This window comes from Suncus etruscus, chromosome 3 (genome assembly GCF_024139225.1).
Source record: "Suncus etruscus isolate mSunEtr1 chromosome 3, mSunEtr1.pri.cur, whole genome shotgun sequence".
In the NCBI taxonomy this organism is placed as follows: domain Eukaryota; kingdom Metazoa; phylum Chordata; class Mammalia; order Eulipotyphla; family Soricidae; genus Suncus; species Suncus etruscus.
In genome coordinates, this window is record NC_064850.1 from 143,366,998 (window position 1) to 143,383,890 (window position 16,893).

The 16,893-nt window shown below is 39.7% G+C and overlaps 1 protein-coding gene across 1 annotated transcript in view; it reads right to left on the reverse strand.

Moving 5' to 3' along the window:
* Positions 1–2,316: 2,316 nt before the first annotated feature.
* GATA6 (GATA binding protein 6) overlaps positions 2,317–16,893 on the reverse strand; it is a 29,367-nt gene continuing 14,790 nt past the window's right edge. Inside the window, exon 6 of the mRNA XM_049770057.1 lies at positions 2,317–3,031. Coding sequence (XP_049626014.1) covers positions 2,864–3,031 — 168 coding nt within the window. The 3' untranslated portion in view covers positions 2,317–2,863. The remainder of the gene's footprint in view (positions 3,032–16,893) is intronic.

A 16,893-nucleotide genomic window follows, 5' to 3' on the forward strand; every position in this document is an offset into this window, starting at 1 on the left:
AAAGCATTCTATTAGGATTTTTGTGCACCACCTTTGGAGAGGTGACTAGGAGGAACAATCTTAACAGTCATACCCAGAAACAATTACTTGGCAGTCAGTCCCTATAAGAAAAATCCACTGACCAAAGCATATTAACTTCCAACATACCAGGAAAGCACTCAAAGGAATGAGAATAGGAGGGAAGGTAAAAATTAGTGGGCATAATTGTTTCTCTCACTCATCTGTTAACCCTGGGCCTGAAGAAACCTACTTTCATTCTCTCTAGAACTTGTCAAGGAATGTAGGTGAGCCAAGGAATATAAGATTCTCTGATCACTCTTTTCTGAAATTCCAGAGGGTAGAAAACTGTTCAAAACATCCATGTAAATGCTAACACCAGCTTCTTTTAACATCAATATACAGAGTGTACTATGTCAGAACTGTGCCAGTCAGCACTGACAGGATCATTTTATTGAACCCTATAAATACACTGCTAGCCTTAGAGAAAAAAGATCTTTGGAAAACTTGTCCATGGTAAGAGCTCTGCAGAACTTTCCAAACTTATGTGACCTATCATTGGCTTTTGAGAAAATATTTTCAGGGTTCTCTAGTTGTACCCAAGGCATTATACCCCTCCCTCAACCGTTCCAGAATGGACAAGGTATTGCCAATTTAAGAGCCACGGAGTAGAGTCAGGAATTTTATTTATTAACTTTTTTTTTTATTATTGATTTGTGGGCCATACCCAGCGGCACTCAGGGGTTACTTCTGGCTCTTCGCTCAGAAATCACTCCTGGCAGGCTGAGGGGACTATATGGAATGATAGGGATCAAACCCAGGTCAGCCTGTGTAAGGCGAACACCTTACCCAGTGTGCTATCTCTCCAGCCAAGCTCCAGTCAAGCATTTTAAAGCTAAGCAATAGGACTCCAAAGTTGTAGCATTTGCTCTTGTCTACATGCTATTGCCAAGGAAGGATCAGACACACACACCATCTGACTTCCAACACAATCCTACCACAAAGGAAGAATCCTTTCTCTCTTAAGATTCAGACTGAATGCTTGAATACATTTTTAATAAGTTCCTGAAAGGTCAAAACTCAATCTTTCCTTTCTATAGATTCGGATTGGATGCTGTAATCTAGTAAGGCCCTGAAAAGTCAAAACTCACCAACTTTAATAACTAAAGTAAAATATTGTGCTGTCAATGTTCTGGTTTCCTGAAGTCCACCCAAAAACAACTAAGTAAACACTTGGTCTTTTTAGATCACTGTATATCTTATCTTCTTCTGTAAGTAAAAGAACTATAGACAAAGATGAGCTTTGAGATTTCATGACCTTTTGCAAAAGGATAGAACTAGCAAGTAAACCATTCGGTATCTGTGCTTTAAAACTATTTTCAGGGAGAAAAGATACTTGACTTTTGCAGTGGCTTTAAGAATTGGTTCTAAATAGAAGGCTTATTATCTCAAATTATGTAACTGAATACCGAATCTTTTTCATTTATGAAAAAGCACTCCTCCATGCAAATTGAAAGCAATCACTAACCCCATGTCAACCTCAAGTAAACCAGGAATAGGCAGCTCCAAAAGACAATGCATCTAATTATGAAAACTGGAAGGAATTTGCAAACATCGCTTTCTCCTGTTTTATGTATCTAGCCATATACAGTATTAAGTTGGAAGTTAAATAAATTCAATGTACAGAAGACAAAACAATACCCTTTTTATTTTTAAAACTCTGGTGAAATAGGTTTCCATGACATCCCATTTAAAAAAAAAAAAGTGAACCAACCTGCCAGAGGGTTGGTCACACTAGACTTCATCATAGTATACAGATGCCTAGAGTATTTACATGTGTTGTCTGTTAGGTAGTAAAGGTTTGTTGCATTTTCCAGCACATATTCCACAGTAAAATAAAGGGGGGATATTGGTGTCCTTGTATAAAAATTCTTAACAAATGGATAAAGACAATTTTCCTGAGAGAAGATTTGTTCTTGAAATATTCTCTTTAACAATTGGAAATATAGAAATGGGATGTTGCAGTAAAAGAAGTATAAGAATGTCTAAGTTAACATTTTCTTTTAAATTATTTAAGTACCATTAAGTTAAAATGTCTACATTCATTATAAAAAATGTTGTTAAATCTTATGCAAATGATTTAACACTGATTGCTGCAACGCAAATTGCACTTTTTAAAAAATTATTGTATACATGGAAGAAAAATATCTCGTTTGCTACCCTGTTTACAAATTCCGAACAACTTCTGATCAGTCTCATAATGGGAACTTTGAGAAGCATCAGTCAGTATGGAGAGTTAGAAGGCAGTCTTGCAAATGAAAACTAGTTGACAAGAGATCTCAGGAACCTGGACTTAGCCTCTGAAGGTAGACCAAATGGCCTCGAATGATCTTCTCCATGAAAGTATGTGGAATTTGGATGTGGAAAATGTATGAGAAAATCCTGGAATAACCAAAACTGAGCAAAAGTACATGATTTGGGGCAATACACTTAAATTTTTTTTTTAATTCGCTGGCAATAATCCTTAGCAGGCATAGCCCCGGTTCTAGTCCCTGTTCTTGGAAGCAGCTCAGCGTACGAAGACTTCCCTGGAGGCACAGGCTGCCTGGAGTTGGCCATAGCCAAGGAGTGGGCAGCATGTGGCAGCCCCTCAGGCCCTTCCCAGGAGGCACTCAATCTTCTCCCTCTCCAGAGTCTGATGGCTAAGCAGAGCCAGCCTCTTGGGAAATAATTTTTCAAAAGAAAGGCACAGAATCACACTTCAGAAGGTCTGTCAACATCTTCACACCAGTGTGCACTGGTTGATAAAATCAGGGCAGGGCAGGTCCAGCAGGCCCAGGTAATGCCTCTGCTCACTAAGGCGGCCTCAGGCCAAGGCCAGGGCACACCAGGAATCCTGTCTCACTGAAGATGTGACTTCTGCTGGTGAGGTCAGGCTAACGCCAATGTACAACCCATCTTGACCTGAGTATTTGAGCTCGCTGTTCTCGGGATTAGTGCTCTCTCCTGCACCAGACATCACTGAAGCACCCGCCTGGACAAAGGGGGGGGGGGAGAGAGAAGGGGAGAGAGTTATTAATCAATTTGCCCAGTGACCCAATCCCATAAGGTCAATGGAGGCCAATGAGATGGGCCAGCCAACCAGGACAAGAACAGTACCATGATGGGGCCCTGGTCTGAGAACTTGAAAGCACACTCTCCTGTTTATTTTTATTTTGGGGGGCCATACCCAGTGTCACTCAGGGGTTACTCATGGCTATGCACTCAGAAATTGCTCCTGACTTGGGGGACCATACCAAATGCCAGGGGATCAAACCGAGGTCCATCCTAGGTTAGCTCATGCAAGGCAAATGCCCTACTGCTTGCATCATTGCTCCGGCCCCTCTCCTATTTATTGGGAAATTCACAGCTGCCTCCACCCCAAGATGTTTAGAAGGACAAAAGTGGGAGAGGGGCACTAAAGGAACTAAAGTAAACCTATCTGCAAAAAAATAAATAAAAATAAGCCAAACCCCCAGATCTGACATTTAAATAAACCACACCATGTAAATAAACAAACCTTAATGATGTCCATACAATTTAAGTATTTCAAAAGAGAAAATGCAGAGCCCTGCCACGTGTGTGCAATACACAAGTGTACACCCATGCTTGCACACACACACACACACACAAACACGCACACAGTAGAACCACAATGATAAGCAGTTATGCCAAAGTCAGAAATGACAGTTCGGTGTAGTCAAATAAATGAAATTTTGAGCATTGACTTCATAGAAATTTAGAAAATTAATCCATGTATATATAGATTTTAATATCCGTCTCATTTACCTTAATTGTTCTCAAGGACAGCCATAACACATTACCAAGAAAATACTAACATCTTACTATCTATCATCATGATTGGGGCAATTATTTCTAGAAGCAAAAGGTCATCTTTCTCGTTTTAAGTCCTTCTTACTAAATTCGAAAGGCCAAACAGAAAATATATAATTGAGTAAAAGAAAACTAAAATGCCTAACATCATGTTTAGAGTATGGTTGAGGAAAATAGTTCCATTTGAGCACCACTCGATGTGGCCCCAAAACAAAACAACCCCCCCCAAAAAAAATTGGTTCAGAAAACAGGTAGAGTCTGCATAATTTTTAAAGCATTCCTTTTCACGTACACAATTCCATTAAATACTTAAAATATCCATTTTCACAACTGAGTTGATGGTTCAGTAAGGAAACACAAGTATTATACTCAGACTAACTTGATAGAGGGTTCACAGAACCATGGGAAACCCAATAGTAATAATAATTCCACTTTTCCCTAGATGAAGACTGGATCTCTTCATCCTCACAGTGTGGTTGAAAAGTTGGTTCGACAGCAGGAGGCCCAACTTTGATCACTGTACCTCATGGTTCCTTAAGCATGACCAACAGAGAGGCCTGAGCACAGAACTGGAGTAGCCCCAGAGCACCACAGCATATGATCCAAATATAGCAGTTTTGTCTTCAACCTCTGGCACCATAAAGGTTCTTTTGATCACTAACAATAACTTCCAACTGAAGAGACCAAATCAAGTCCACAAGTAGTGTTTTCCCTTCCTAGCAAGGAAAGAACGTTTGAGCGGCCGGAGAGATAGCATGGAGGTAGGGCATTTGCCTTGCATGCAATACGGGTGGTGGTTTGAATCCCGACATCCCGTATGGTCCCCCGAGCCTGCCAGGAGCGATTTCTGTGAGTGTAGAGCCAGGAGTAAACCTTGAGTGCTGCAGGGTGTGACCCAAAACAAACAAACAAAAAAGAATATTTGAAAAACTGTTGGGAAATCCAGCAACAGTACCCCCACACCCAAATTTTAAATATAGAGGCTAGAGAATAAATTTAGTGCATGCTTTAGCACATACTTAATACATAAGCTTAGTCAGTAAGCTTAGTGCATACTTTACATGCAAGAAGTCCAGCCAGTACCACCTATTCCCTCAAACACTTTTGGTAGTCATAACCTAGCACCAAGCCTGAAGTGGTCCCAAAATTGAAGAATAGAATTTTAAAGACTTAAACTGATGGGCCAGGGAGATAATACAGTAGATAAGGCATTTGTCTTACAAGCAGCCAATCCAGATTCACTCCCCAGCAATTCCTATTAGTCTCCTAGCACTTCCATGTGACTTCTAAGAACAGAAACACAAATAAGCCCTTAGCACTTCCTAGGTATAGCCCCCAAACCAAACCAAATAATAAAAGGTCTACTCTGAACAACACAGGAGATGGAATGAGATCAGGAAAGAAAACCAGAGATGAAAGGCTCTTCAAAGAAAGGGCAGAGACAGCAGGCAGAGTAGGCTTCCCACACTCACATGCTCAGTCTTCCTTATGCAAGACTGGATGTGGTCCCAGCCCTAAGCTACCTCCTCAAGATCAGAAGCAGAACACCCAGCATCACTCTCTCAAGCACCATGGTGACAATAATTCAAGAATGCAATTCATATATCTCCATTTCCATGTTTTAGCCAAGGTGAGATGCCGTTACTCCTGGGTGGAAGCAGCCAAACTAATGCAGAGCTCAAGAAAAATATTTCCAATTCAGGGCCCGGAGAGATAGCACAGCGGCGTTTGCCTTGCAATCCCATATGGTCCCCCGTGCTTGCCAGGAGCTATTTCTGAGCAGACAACCAGGAGTAACCCCTGAGCATCGCTGGGTATGGCCCAAAAACCAAAAAATAAAAAAAAAAAGTTAAAAAAAAATATTTCCAATTCAGCCTTTCACAGGAAGAGATACAGACCTCAGAAAGAGGAAGGGTAGTAGAGAATGGAGAGTATAAGGAGTATGGGGTGTGGAGACAGGTTGGGGTAGGGAAGACTATAGTAGACTCAGGAGCAACTGGGAGAGGGGGTGCTATTTTATTTGCTTAAAGAGAAAATTTTCGGATGGAGGAAAACTAAGATTTGCCTCTGTAAAAAGAAGGCAGTAGGTGAGTCTGAAAACTGATGTTCCAACAGTTACTGACTCCTCAGTGCAGGAATTTCTGGAATCCTTTAACTTGTCCTTCCTTTAAATCATATGAATCTACTTTAAGGACCAGATAGATAAAACAGCAGGTACTGCTATTCCTTTGCATGGAGCCCACCCTGATTTAACTTCCAGAACAAAAGAAGGTCCATGGAGCACAACCTGAAGTTACGCCTGAAGCTACCCAAGAGTAAGCTGAGAACACCAGTGGATGTGGCCCAAGAAAGAATACTTTATTTTTCTTACACCTGAACAATGTCCCCCAAAACTTTTCTTTTCTTCTATCTTAACATTGTTTTTTGAACTAAGAAAAAGAAAAGTTAAGCTATATAGCAGCCAGAGTCCTACAATGAAAGAGCAAGGAGGCAAATCCCAAATAAAAGGAGTGATGAGCTCATAAAACAATGCTTGCTCTGACAAAGTTAATGAATGAGAGAAGTAGAATGCCTGTCTCGAATACAGGCAGGGGTGGGGAAGGAGGGAGATCAGGGGCATCGGTGATGGGAATGTTGCACTGGTGAAGAGGAGTATTCTGTTTCTGACTGAAACCCAACTATAATCATGCTTGTAATTATGGTGCTTAAATAAAGATTTTGTAATAAAAAAAAAACAATGCTTGCTCTTCACAATCAAAGCAACCTAAAACAGTCAAAAAGAAGGACAAGTAACTTGCATGCTATTTTCAAATTGGGACACACTATTTAAAACATAAAATGCTGCATTAAAAAGATTTATGATCATTTTACATCAGCAAAAGAAAATTTTAAAATGTCATGAAATGATACATAATGAGATCTGATGGAATCTGGTAAGACCATGATAACTTGGGATCCCTTGCTCATGAGAAGAGGGCAGTGGACTTGTGGGGCTGACTATATTTTGATACAGAACTTAAAAAAAATCAGTTAACGGAGCCATTTCGAGAACTTTATATCTTACTTGACTATAGAGTCCCTTCTGGAAATTTATTCCAAGAATAAATCTATAATAAGTAAACAGTATAAAAATAAATAATGTAAAAAAGGGAAAAGGTTCCACATAAGAAATTAATTGCATAGTCACTTGTATTAGTAGAAACCATAGAAATAATCTAATTCAAATATTATAGGGATACAAGGCATATCCACTCAAAATATTATTACATTATTAAAAAATAAGATCATTTTGAAAAACAAAAATTCTGTAATGCAATGTAAATATGAAAATCAGCAAAATCTAAATTTTAACTATCACAATTATATATACATACACAAGTAAAAGTACTGGGAAGGGAATGCTAGCTCATTCAAGCCCATGTTCTCCTCTGAGCATGTATCTCTGTCTCTTTGCTTCCTTTCTTGCATGTTCTTTCAAGCCCATGTTCTCCTTTGAACACCTATCTTTTCTTCTGCCTCTTTTTCCTCTGGAGAAGCCTGTGTTCTCAGAATACATGTTCCTTCTGGGCTGGGATCTCCTCTCATGTTTTTATAAGTAAGGCGATTTTCTGGAAGGGTTGGGACCACATTAGCAATGCACAGGGGTTTCTCCTGGCTTTGTGCTCAGGGATTTCTCCCGGAGCGTTCAGGGAATGACAAGGATTGAAGCCGGTTGACCACGAGCAAGATCTTACCACCATGCTATGGCTTTGGGCCCCTTCTAAGCTTCTATCCATTAAAGAAGACCTTGATTTAAAAAAAAAATAAACACACAACCCCAATACTTAAGGGGAACTCAAGAAGGGATGAAGAAATGTAATCATTTGAGAGTTCTGATCTTTTTGCCACCCATACTTTTCTTTAGGATATTCTCCTTGAAAGGCAAAATTTAACCAGAATATGCCAGTACTGTATTTGAGAGATGAGTGAGCTGGATAGTCAAAAACAATAAAATGTTATTCCACACCTAGCTAAATTCTTGAATGAACTCGAGTACAGATCACAGACATCCCAGCATGACTAGAGCAGCCACCTGACTAACTAACTACCTATGTGAGTTAACCAACCAATGTTCCTGAGCCAAAACCAAAGATAGAGGAAAGTGCTTTGGAATGCTGAGCACAGCCACTGAAACATCCTTCCTCCTCTCCATGGGGAGCTCAAGCAGGCAGGGTCCTCTGATCAAAGTGCAATAGGAGGGTGGGGCAGAAATCTGTTCTGTGTTTCCATTCCCAGCTTATCTGCCCTCCACCCTCCCAGAGACAACTGAAAATGGAGGCACTTCCTGTTGAAAGAATGTGTTATCAGTAGCAGACCCAGCCTGGGCTCAGCACTAAAAGCAGGCCAAGCTAGGTGAGAGAGCAGCTCCTCTGGAAATCTCTCTCCTAAAGGAATAAATGACTTCAGAGACAACTCAAGACTGCCGCAGACTGGGACATGGAAAATATCCACTACTCTGAAGTGGTAGGCACAATTCATCTTGAGATTACTGACATTTTTTCCTGTAAGAATAAGCCTTCATTGTTTGTGGAGAAGTCTGACGATGTGAAGTCAAGAATTCTGATCTGATGTCTCAGAGTCCTAATCCCAGTAGTGTCTGGCTCACAGCGGCCTCATCAAGAGCAGGAGTTCTTTCTTGTCTTTGACTCCACATACCCCATAGTAAGTATCCCAGAGATAGTCTCTGATGGGGACCCACCTAAAGCCAAGATCAAAGCAAAGGTTCCTTTCTTTAAGGAGATGTAGATTTTCTGGTTTGTGAGTCATTAACATACATTTCATTTTTAAGGAGGAAACCCCGAAGGAGTCAATTGTGAAGTTTTCTGCTGTAAACTGTCTTAAGGCAACCTCATTCTGGAAAGGTCAAACCCAGATACTCAAGAGTTGCAGGTGGCTCATTCCCAGAAAGAACATGTAGCTCTGACAATGATTATACTGGCTCAGGGAGCTCAAATTCAGATCATCCTCTTCCAGGTCCTCTGCTATGTAAATGTTCGAACAAAAGAAAATGTTTCCAGATAAAGCTTAGCTTCTACTCTAACACGCTCATAGATAATAGGACCAGACACAAAATTCGCTCAGTAACAATTTAGAAAGTGACACAAAAGCAAATCACAAGCATATGAAGTTGGCCTCTACCAGGACCGTGAACACTGTCATTTGAAGCAAAACCCTTTGAGTATAACTACTCAAAGAAGCAATAAATAATGAGCACTTTATCTTATTAGTAAGAAGCACAGTCATTTTCTAATGATGACTTTTTACAGTAGAAGTTTAGCTATTTTACATTAACAAATTCCTTGCTTGGACACTTGCTAGCTATTCCTGTCACCCTCTCAAGTCCATCCAAAACCTATCTTGCCCTTTCTGGATAGGTGATAGACATCTCAGTGAGCACTGTTCATTTTAAGGATGGAAGAACAATTCTTTATGTAATCTATTCTGGGTAAAGGAGCGCACAGATACATACATATGTCCTCATACAGAAAGCATGTGTGTTAAAAAAAGGGCATTCTCTAAGTTCCCTGGGATTATCAGCAATAATAATAATAATAATTAGGCAGAGGGAGGGCCTGACTCACAACTTTAAGTCATAAGCACACTAAAGAGAAAGTATATCTTCCAACATGAGCCGAAAGTCAGGAGGCCATTATAAAATTCATATAAAGTGATTCAAAGATCCTGAAGCAGGAGTTAAAACTTGGTGAATTATGATCCTAACTTTCAAAAGCTAGCCTTTTAGAAAACTTGATGATCATCTAACTCTTGTTTGCAGAGTGAAGAGTGGGAGCAATAATTTGGGCCATAGTTTAAAAGCTACTGTGCTCTCAAGGAACCATTTGGTACTGGGATTAGAACCAGGGTCTGCTCTGTACTTACTGCCTGTACTGTCTGTCTCTCCAGCATCTTAATCTTATCATCTCAACAAAACAACAAAAACACTTGGAAAACCAGAGATAGTATAAGGGTTACAGTCCTTTACTTGAATGCAGGTGATTTGGCTTCATCTCCAGACACAGCAACAATGGTGTCCCGAATACCACGTGTCCCAACCCCCCCAACACAAACACACACACACACACACACACACACACACACACATACACGCGAACATACTAAGCAAGTACATTTATAAGATAGCATTATATTACTATTAAATATCACAAGAAATGAAAAATGGCTGCTATCTGAAATATAAAATGTATGCACAGTATGATTAATATAATAGCTTTACATCACACAATTCATAACATCAGGAAAGCATATATTTCTAAATAAATATATTTTTTTATTTGGATGGAAGATGTCATCCAACGTAAATAAAGTAAATAAATAATAATTAAAATAAAGTATCCCTATTATCTTCCAAGATTGTTAAATAGCAATGCTATTCTTGAGTTTCAAAGAAATCTCCCACTAATGCTATACAAAATACTCCTAAAGGCCAGAAGGCAGCAATTATTTTTTCCCTTCAGTTGAAGAAAGAAAAGATCCCTTATAAATCCTTAGGAGCTTGCTATACTCAGAGTTACAGCAACACCTTGTCTGTTTCTTGCAGTTACTAATCTACAAATCCCCCAGAAAAAAATGTATTCAAGCACCATGAATTGATTAAACTTAGAAAGAATTTTTTTCTTTAGTAAGGGGAATGTGTTTGGGAACACACTCCCTAGATTGCTCAGGGGACTATATGGTGTGCCAGAAATCAAATCATGTCAGCTACATGCAAGACAAGCATTACCCTAGGTAACCTCTCTACTCTTATCTCTCCAACAGCCAATTAAAAGTTTTTACATTTAAAGTATCTCTACCTTGGGCTATAGAAATAGTTCAATGGGCTTTCCATGTACTGGGTGCCCAGGTTTGATCCCTATCACTTCATGGTATCCAGCATCAAGCCAGAAGTAGCTTCCAACTCTACTGGATGTGGCCTAAAAAACAAAAGTCTTGCCAGCTAACAACTACCAATGTGGCAGTGCATCAAGTAAATTATGTCCTTAGATTTGAAATGATTTACTCATAACAAAAATAAAATCAATAATCCTTTATTATTGTTGTTTTAGCTATTTAAAATCTTCCTTAAAATTAAATTCAGTTTCAAATAATTTCATCGTATTCAATTTTAGACTGAATATTAAGCCTGATTTGGTAGGTGAATTATGGGTTATCACATATGCCAACACCTGTCTTTGGAGATGCTTCTTAGGATTATTAAAATTTCAGAGGAAGTTAACAGATCGAAACAAGAACAGAGATAACGGATTATATTTAATTCATATCCATTAGATCTTCATATTGCTAGAAACTCTTTTGGCAGACACCCATGAAATGCATAATAAATTACTTTTGTTCCAGTAAAAGAATTCATTTTCTTCAAAGATTCATTTAGTAATAACATTTCAAAGCATTCTAAGCCAGATTTCTTAAATTTGGCCATGCCTTCCAGTAACATTTTTTCATGTTGTGACAATTTTGTATATTTTTATAAATAGAGGCAAATGGGGAAAAGTAAAGATTTTGTAATCCACCAAGAAAAAAACGTTCTAAAATAAAGTCTTTTAAACTTAGTCTATATAAAAAGGTATGTTTAGTTTTTATACCTTGTCTTGTCAAATTGTGATAAGTCACTTATTAAATAAACCAAAGCCCTGTGATCAATTGGGTTGATATATAAACTGTTTAAGCAGCAATGCAGTCTTATTCTTTACTAATATCAAAACAAAGACATCAAGTATAATATAATGCATTCCTAAATTATTCTGTTACACACACACACACACACACACACACACACACACACACACACGAAAAGGCCTTGACATCAAAATGAACATATACAAACTCCAGGACTACACAGCAGGCTCAAATGATCCCTGCCAAGGTGACGTGTGACTCTCATGGAGAAGGCCAATGTGGTCAGACAGGAACGTGAGTTATTAGAAAGGACTGTGAAAGAAGAAAGAAAAGGAGCCTGGCACATAGGGAGCATGAAGATAAAATGCCAACAAAATATTTATGTTCATGGTTTGTAGCAAGTGGCAAGTGGGATATTAATAACTGTGATGATTGGTCAACTCCCAGGAGTGGTTACAGCCCTGGCCAGGGAGGCAGGAGACATCGGTTCCAGTCCCGGCTTCAGCACAGGATTGTTTTGTGACCTTACAGAGTCGCTCTGATCCTGCTTTATAAATGAGGCAATAATAATACCTAACCACAACCCTTACAAGCCCCTTGTGGGAGATTAATGACTTTTTAACTCTTTCTAGTTCATTCATTTGGAAAAGAGCATCTCTGGATTATAAATTCCCTTGAGGGAAACTGGATACTTGCTCTTTTAATTATTTAAAAACTAATTCAAGGTAATTTAAACATTCTTAAATTTCCACTAACATAGCCTTCACTATGTATGTTTTTAAACCAAATATTTGAAGATTTTGGTACTTCAAGCTTGTATTTAATATTTTTTTTTTTTTGGTTTTTGGGCCACACCCTGTGATGCTCAGGGGTTACTCCTGGCTATGCGCTCAGAAGTTGCTCCTGGCTTCTTGGGGGACCATATGGGACGCCGGGGGATCGAACCGTGGTCCGTCCTAGGCTAGCGCAGGCACCTTACCTCCAGCGCCACCGCCCGGCCCCGTATTTAATATTTTAAGAGACTTTTAAAATAACCAGATTGTTTATCAAGAATTGTGTTTAACCACCTATAATTTTTTGATTACCCAACAGCAATAAAAAGGCTTAGTACTGTAATACATTTTGTTGGTGAAGTGCAACAATCACAAGAAAATATAAATAATATGCCTTTTATTCATAAGCAAATCACTTCTCTGCTTCTGTTTTCTGTTTCAATGGGATATTTGATGCTGAGATTATTCAAAATGTCAGATTTCTTTAAGAAAATGTTTCTTCTCTCTAAAGATTCCTCCACCACACAGTGACCACAACAAGCCACTGTGGCTCCCAGATACAAGCCCTGCCTCTTAACTAGATACATAACTTTTCCTTTTATTGTTTACTTATAACACTCCTCCATAAAGTAAAAATAAAGCCACCACATCTTTAAAGTCATGGACCTGGAATAAAAAAATTATGCATAAAACACCTGGCACATAAAAAGTACTGGAGAAAAGCTAGTTTCTTGTCTCCTGTGTCCACTAGCTATACATGAAAAAGTATAGGAAAGGGAGCTAAATACCTGAAAAGAACATATATGATGATAAAATGTAAAACTATTTCATTAGGGGCCAGAGCAATAGCACAAAGGCAAAGTGTTTGCTTTTGCACATGGCCAACACAGGATGGACCCTGGTTCAAATCCCAGCATCCCTTATGGTCCCCTGAAACTGCCAGGAGCAACTTCTGAGTGTAGAGCCAGGAGTAAACTCTGAGCATCAAATATCAAAAAAAAAAAAAAAAAAAAATTCATTTGGTTCTCAATTTAAGTTCTATTTTTGTCTAACCTCCAACAGCTTGATTCAGAACCTCTTTAGTCAAATTCCTCAGCATAAAAGCAATCATAGCACATAAAATTACTTTTCAATTATTTTAACTATTAGACAAATAATTAATAATAATAGAAACTATTATGTCCAGCCACAATGCCATAATCAGAGTGAGTCCATGAGAAAAAGTTACCACAATTGGGTTAAATAAATACACTATTTACAAATGAATGTACTTTGGGCCCTTCCTAAGACAGACCCAATACTGATGTGAAATAGTTTCAAATTAATCTACCCTTCCCCAATTTTGTAAAACTATTTTTAGGCAGGCAAAATATAAATTTCTTATTTTCAGACACTGACTTATTGCCATAATTTGTTTAATAATTTTATCACTGTGGCAAGAGAGATAATACAAGAAGTAAGGTGCTTAGTTCTTGCACACGACTGACCCCAGCTTAAATCCCCAGCACCAAATATGGTCACTTGAGGACTGCCAGGAATTGCTCCTGAGCACATAGCCAGAATTGCATCTGAGCACTGTTGGATTTGGTCCAAACCCACCTTCCAAATATAATTTGTTCACTAAATTAAAATTCCTGTGTTGGGGCCGGAGCAGTGGCACGAAGTGGTAAGGCGACTGCCCTTCCGGCGCTAGCTAGGATGAACCACAGTTTAATCCCCTAGCATCCCATATGGTCCCCCAAGCCAGGAGTGATTTCTGAGCACATAGCCAGGAGTAATACCCCTGAGCATCACCAGGTGTGGCCCAAAAAACAAAACAAAACAAAATTTCTGTGTTAAGGAACTTAAGAGAAATACTACATCCATACATATATGAACTTTATGGATTAGTCCCCACATTCTAGATTATATAGACCAAAAAAATATATATGTAAAGAGTATAAAATAATTTTTAAAGTAAAGCTTTACTCAGTCAATAAATAGAACACAACTATAAAAGATTAAAATATTATCATCAGGGCCCGGAGAAATAGCACAGCGGCCTTTGCCTTGCAAGCAACCAATCCAGGACCTAAGGTGGTTCAAATCCCGGTGTCCCATATGGTTCCCCGTGCCTGCCAGGAGCTATTTCTGAGCAGACAGCCAGGAGTAACCCCTGAGCACCACCAGGTGTAGCCCAAAAAAAAAAAAAAATATATATATATATATATATATATTATTATATATATTATCACCAATATTAAAAGAACATAGTATGCCAAAAGCAAGCACCTATTTTGGCCAACTAAATACACATTTTCCTGAAATTCTATAAGCATAAGAAAGCATTAGCTAGAATAAAAGACTGTTTTGGGGTATTTCAAATGGCACAAAAAAAATTAACCTAAAAATTTCACTGAAAACACTTTATTTTAATGAACACAAATAATTCCAAAAGAAGAAGCCAGGAGCTATTTTATTACTAGCATCCATGGTAACTGGTATTTCTTGTCCCTTACAGGAAACAAACTGTCCCCTTCTATGTCACACACACCATACATACAGCCAAAAACAGGGAGAAACTAATTCATTAGACAAGTCCCTCCTTGATGACCAGAGACTCCTATTTCTCAAGGTTGAGTGAAAACACAAATTAATAGCAATGTCACATTAAATAATAGCATGTCACATTAAAACATGCAAAAAGATCAAAGACACTAGAATTTGGAGCAGCACAAAATATATTTTTGTGGTACTTTGATACTTGTCCCAGAAGAACGTTAAAGACAGATTCCCTGTGCCCCAGAAATCCTGCTGAGGAGAAGCCCCAAAGATCTGTGTATAAGAGTGGGCAGGAAAAAAAAAAAAAAACATTGTAAAAGGGGCCCGGAGAGATAGCACAGCGGCGCTTGCCTTGCAAGCAGCCGATCCAGGACCAAAGGTGGTTGGTTCGAATCCCGGTGTCCCATATGGTCCCCTGTGCCTGCCAGGAGCTATTTCTGAGCAGACAGCCAGGAGCAACCCCTGAGCGCCGCCAGGTGTGGCCCAAAAACCAAAAAAAAAAAAAAAAGAGTGGGCAGGAAAAGATCCCAACCCCCTCCTGAGATCCTGCCATGTCAGCTCCGGAGCTAGGCCCAAATAAGGACCAGTACTGCCCCATGAACTGCCCACACACAAAGCAGAACAGAAACATCAGGGCCTGGAAGAAGCCTGCTAGGACTGCACTCTGGAAATGTCCTTCAGCTAACTGTTCAGAGAGAAATAAAATGACAGTATTTCAGACAGACCTCTACAGCAGCTTTCCACTTCCCACTGTACCATCCCTTTTCATAGTGCTACCCTGGAAAGCTACCTTTAAGGAAACAAAATGATAATTGCGTGGAACTACTATCATACTTCTTCCTCACTCAACCCCAAATACACTCACACTTAGGGAAACACTGGACTAAGATAACTACTATTAATAACCAATGTGAGTGAGTCCTGGGGCCACTGAACATCAATAGAACAGGCCCATATCATCATAGGCAGCTTGAACACTGAGTAGAGTGCTATGGAACAGACTTCCTAAACAGCCCCATAGGACCTTGCTATGCATATACAACATTTTCTTCACCTATAGCACTTCTCAAAATCCTCTAATCCCAACACCAACATCATGTGCCAAGACCATGTAAAAAAGAATGGCTTATGTTTGTCAACAGATAACTTTCACAAATGCTTCACAAAACAGATCACAGAAAATGCCTCCAGCCAACTCTTCCCAGCTGCCCAGATAACACATTGGAATGGAGTGATAGTCCAGGGCTAAGGCTCTTCCACTGCAAGCCACAGTTGAAACCCAGCACCACAAAGGGTCTCCTGAACATTACCCATGAATGACCCCTGAGAGCAGAGCAGAGCCATGAGTAAGTCCAGAGCACTGCTGGCTGTGACCTCAAAAACAAAAGAAGTAAAGCTAAGCCCATACAGAGAAAGTCTCAGGCAACTTCTAGGGAATGAAAGGAAAACACAAGGATATCCCTTATTGGTTTCCCATAATAGCCTCAACAGAAAGAAACTAAGCTATCCTGAGGAGTTGAACAGCAGAGGTAACATTTCTGGAGAGAAGGAGTAGGGAGAGTGTGTTTATGCAAAAAGGGAAGTAGGGGGGAAGATAAGCACAGTGGCAGGGCCCTTTGCCTAGCACACAACCGAGCCAGGATGGATGGTGGTTCAATTCTCTGCATCCCATATCCTGTGGTTCCCAAACCTGCCAGGAGCGATTTCTGAATGCAAGCCAAGAGTACCCCTGAGCACCACCAGGTGTGACTTAAAAACCAAAATTAGGGGCCGGGCGGTGGCGCTAAAGGTAAGGTGCCTGCCTTGCCTGCGCTAGCCTTGGACGGACCGCAGTTCGATCCCCCGGTGTCCCATATGGTCCCCCAAGCCAGGAGCAACTTCTGAGCACATAGCCAGGAGTAACCCCTGAGCATAACCGGGTGTGGCCCAAAAACAAAAACAAAAACAAAAAAAAACCAAAATTAATTAATTAAAGGGGAAGCTAGCAAACACACCCGAAAAAACTATCCAGGAAGCAGCTCTATGTGGGCAGTTC